Source organism: Babylonia areolata, chromosome 18 (genome assembly GCF_041734735.1).
Source record: "Babylonia areolata isolate BAREFJ2019XMU chromosome 18, ASM4173473v1, whole genome shotgun sequence".
Taxonomy (NCBI): domain Eukaryota; kingdom Metazoa; phylum Mollusca; class Gastropoda; order Neogastropoda; family Buccinidae; genus Babylonia; species Babylonia areolata.
Genome location: NC_134893.1, coordinates 33,234,601 through 33,239,109, shown reverse-complemented (window position 1 = coordinate 33,239,109; position 4,509 = coordinate 33,234,601). Strand labels below are relative to the sequence as shown.

Genomic DNA, 4,509 nt, shown 5'->3' with positions numbered 1-4,509 from the left:
TCATGTGTTCAGCTCTAGTTTGATAATGCTTCTGACAATCAGTCCTCTTTTCTTCCAAGTATACATAGGACCATCTGAAAAGTGTTACATTTTGTGATGTTATGTGCTCAGACCATGTCACGGCTGTTATCAATGAAGCTTTACTTTTGTTCGAGGTGGATAAAAACCTTACTCTTGCAAAATTTGATGAATGTTTTAAATTTGTCGGTGAATGTATGCTGAAAACTGTTCATTATCAAGTATTCATGCTCAAAATAGGACTAGTGATAAACACTGCCTTACCGATATTATCACTATCACTGGTCTCATAACCTGCTTTGGTCATGGGGTCGCTGCGCTGAACGCACACGCAACTGTCTCCATTTCTGGCGATCATGGGTATGGCCTGGGTTCCGGCAAAGCTGATCAGAAGTCCTGTTTCATTTTTGTGTTCCTGATGTGCTAAAGAGTTGATGACGCCATCGGGAAGTTCCGGTAAAAAATATTTTTTGCGTTCTGATGATGATGTCCACAGATAGTGATGACGTCCTGGGAACTGGTGTACGCCCTGCAGGCGGGGATGGTGGGGATGGGGGTGGTGGCCCTGTACTCCGCCCTCACCACCCCCACCCTGCTGTGTGTGACGGCCTTGCTCCTCCTCTACCCCCTGTACTGCCGGCAGCGGAAGAGAGCGGCGGGCAGTGTGTCCCTGGAGGACAGGACTGTGCTGGTCACTGGATGTGACACCGGTACATAGTTCATAATAAAAATGATAATAATAATAATAATAACAACAATGACAATAGTACTAATGCTAATGTAGATTGATACCCTCACTTCTGATTTCTACGCATATAACTTGGTCTTTTCTGCTACAGCATTTCTGACAGTGTGAAAAATATTGTGCAAAGACAGGCTGAAAACATAAAAAAAAACACACCAAGAACAGGCCCAGTATGTGTATCTTATTTCTTGCGTGTAAATTAGTAGTCTAACTGTGTTGAAACAAAAGAACAACCCTTCACTCAAAAAGAAGTTCAAGTAAAATATATCTACACACAAAGTAATACAACAACAAAGGGAAAACAACAACCCCCCTTCTTCCAAAACAAAAACAAGCAAACAAACAAAAAACACATTTACTTCCCATCTCTTTCTAGTCATTTACTTTTGATTTGGTATTTTCGCAATTCAATATATCTTATATCAGCATCTTCTGCATTTTGCATATTTATTAATGTATCAGCGTTCTTATTGAAACGTGTGTGCATGATCTATTTTTGTGTTGTCTTTGGATTTAAAAGAAAACGTCAACTTATTGTTTTGTTGCTTTTTTATCAGCAAATGTGTAAACACATTTTCTTCTAAATCTCACAAAGTATGCTCGCATCTTGTATCCTTCAAGGGTTCGGTCATGAGCTGGCCAAAGCTCTATTCGAGCAAGGGTCCCACGTCATCGCTACAGTCTATCGGCCTGACGGAGAGGGCGCTCAGACTCTCCGTGACGTCAAATCTAACCGGATGACAGTGCTGCCTCTTGACGTCAGCTCTGATGACAGCGTAGCGCAGTGTCTGCGTCAAGTCAAGGAGATATGCAAAAACTCTGGTAGGTGTTTACAATCATAGTGAAGAAACAGTTTCACTGAAACTTTGTTTCCTTGTTATTGCCACCATCATCCATCATCATCATCATCATCATCATCATCATCACGAAAGAGGCTGTCATGTTGGTGGAGCTGCAGAGCTGTAGCCAAGTAGGAAAGTGAACGTGGGAGTTGCAGCCCACGAATGAAGAAGGAGAAGTCTCAGTCTCAGTCTGTTTCCCAAGCAGGCGTCACTGCGCTCAGACAATTCCATACACGCTACACTACATCTGCTGGGCGGATGCCTGACCAGCAGCATAACCCAATGTCCTTTGTCAGGCCTTGAGTGCACACACACACACACACACACACACACACACACACACACACACATATATATATATATATATATATTTGTGTACCTATCCGAGTGGATTTTTTCTATAGAATTTTGCCAGAGGTTAACACCCTCATTGCCATGAGTTCTTTTTCAGTGCACCAAGTGAAGTGCGTGCTGCACACGGGAACTCAGTTTATCGTCTCATCCGAATGACTCTAACGCTCAGTTTGAATTTCTTGTCAAACTTGGGAGAAAGGGCGAGAGTGGGAGTGGAACCCAGACCTTCACAGAGGCTGCCACTTTCCTCCTTCTTTAGAAGAAGAAGAAGAAATCTTTGCCAAACTGCGTGGTTTATGTGTTCAGGTCTGTGGGGGTTGGTGAACAACGCGGGTCACAACTTTGTGGGGGAGGTGGAGCTGACGACGATGAGGCAGTACCTGATGGTGGCCAACATCAACATCTTTGGCATGGTCAGGACCACCCGGGCCTTCCTCCCTCTGCTCAGGCAGGCCAGGGGTCAGTGCAACACTGTGTGTGTGTGTGTCTGTGCGCGCGCGCGTGTGCGCCGGGCCTTCTTCCCTTAGGCAAGCCATGGGTCAGTGCCATACTGTGTGCGCGCGCACCTGTGCTTTCTATGTATCTGTGTCTGTGTCTGTGTCCGTGTCTGTGTGTCTCTTCTCACTGACATGTCTGTCTGTCTCCGAATTAACAGATGTATCGCGAAATTATATTTCAACGTGCAACGCGGTTTTTTTGGTTGTTGTTTTTTCATAATTCACAAATGACACACACTTGGCTATGCTTTTTTTTTCAGGCCGCATCATCAACGTCACGAGCATCAAAGGCCAGCTGTCCTCACCAATGAATGCTGCCTACAACATTAGCAAGTTCGCTGGAGAGACCTTCTCCGAGATCACCCGTCAGGAGATGAAGCAGTTCGGGGTCAAGGTCATCATCGTGGAGCCTGGCAACTTTGGGGGTGCCACCGGCTGCCTGAACAAAGAGGGGGTGAGAAAATGGCGGGGGCTGGGTCGCTCGAGCGATCTTTGCAGCGATAAGTTTGCATAGAATTAAGAACGTTCCTGACGCAATACTTATTCCATAGACTTAGGAACATTCTTATCGCTTGGCAAACTTAGCGCTGCAAAGATCGCACATACAAGTCAGCCCAGGTCTTTCTGTCCTGCCTTCATATGTCTGTTTACTTTGGAATCAATATTGATCGAGATGAATCTGAGGACTACGATAAGTTTTTACACACTGAAGTCTTCGCCAGCATGATGTCGTTAGTTTCCAAAATGTACCGTTTTATTATTCTGAAGGAATCTAGTTTACCTATAAATTCCCTCCATTCTATGTACTCTGAAGACAAGTTGCAGTGTGTTTTCCTGTTCCCCGAAGGGAAGTTTGAGGGTGTGTATTAAAGGGATGTTTGAGGGTGTGTATTAGTTTGAGGGTTTGTATTAAAGGGATGTTTGAGGGTGTGTATTAAAGGGAAGTTACAGGGTGTGTTTCTCTGTACCCCATAGAGAATAGCTGGTTGTGTTTCCCTGTTCCTCTTACTTACCAGTACTGATTCGACCAAAGCAACAAAGGCTTGAAGACGCATGTCTTTTACTTACAAAGGGCAAGTTTTACTGTATTTGTTTGTTATCTACTATTTACCTCATCCAGATTTCCATGCGTAATTATTCGATCATCATCATTATCATCATCATCTTCTTCGTCTTCTGAAGAGTCGTCGGGACGCCGCACTAAAATAAACTATTCTTTAGATTCCTCCCAGTCTGCCAGCGGCTGGTCAAAACTTGGGTCTCCTGTCGATTTCGTTATACATGTATTGTGACATTTTTTTCAAATAAAATACTGTTTAAACCTAAAGCTCGTGCCTCTGCAACTAGTGTTGTTGTTTTCTTGTTTGTTTGTTGTTGTTGTGGTTTTTGTTGTTGTTTTTTTTCGTCGTCCATTCTGGATCTGGATTTGTACGTTGCAGGAGCCAATATTGGCTATCGTCGCAACGGGAAACTGGGGGCGCGCTTGAGAGACACAAAATTAAATAATTTTGTACAAAGACTATCCCTTGATGGTGAAGAAGGGGTAGTCCCGCCAGCCTATGCTAACAGTCCAGGAAAGGACTGCAACACTGATTTATAAGCATGGGGGGGATAAAAACAGAAACCAAACATAATCTTTTTTGTCTTCGCCAGATTGCCAGAATTGGCCGGGAGTTTCAGGAGATGTGGGATGAGGCCTCAGAAGAGGTGAAGGAAGTCTTCAGTAAAGACCGCCTGGACAACCTTCTGAGCAAGCTGGACAAGATCGCCGGTACTGGCGCTTCGTCCTTGACCCCGGTTATCCACACCATCACCGAGGCCTTGACCTCTGGCGACCCGGACCCACGCTGCATCGTTGACGGAGCCAGCGGCTGGTTTGACGAATACTGTGTACGTTTCCTCTGACTTTGTTTTTTGTTTTGTTTTTATTGTTGCTGTTGTTGATGTTGTTGTGTTATCATTGTAATGTGGAAGTGATAAATTTGTCCCCTTTTATAACATAGAAAATATATCGAAGTTTTAACATAAGAAATTCTTTAGCATCGTGTAGCTT

At 44.2% G+C, this 4,509-nt stretch overlaps 1 protein-coding gene across 1 annotated transcript in view; it reads left to right on the top strand.

The window, feature by feature from the left end:
* The first annotated feature begins 519 nt into the window (after window positions 1-519).
* Window positions 520-4,509, top strand: part of LOC143291941 (D-beta-hydroxybutyrate dehydrogenase, mitochondrial-like) — a 6,055-nt gene continuing 2,065 nt past the window's right edge. The window contains exons 1-5 of the mRNA XM_076602085.1: window positions 520-728; window positions 1,385-1,585; window positions 2,266-2,418; window positions 2,717-2,910; window positions 4,110-4,346. Of these exons, the coding sequence (XP_076458200.1) occupies window positions 521-728; window positions 1,385-1,585; window positions 2,266-2,418; window positions 2,717-2,910; window positions 4,110-4,346 (993 nt within the window). The 5' untranslated portion in view covers window position 520. The remainder of the gene's footprint in view (window positions 729-1,384; window positions 1,586-2,265; window positions 2,419-2,716; window positions 2,911-4,109; window positions 4,347-4,509) is intronic.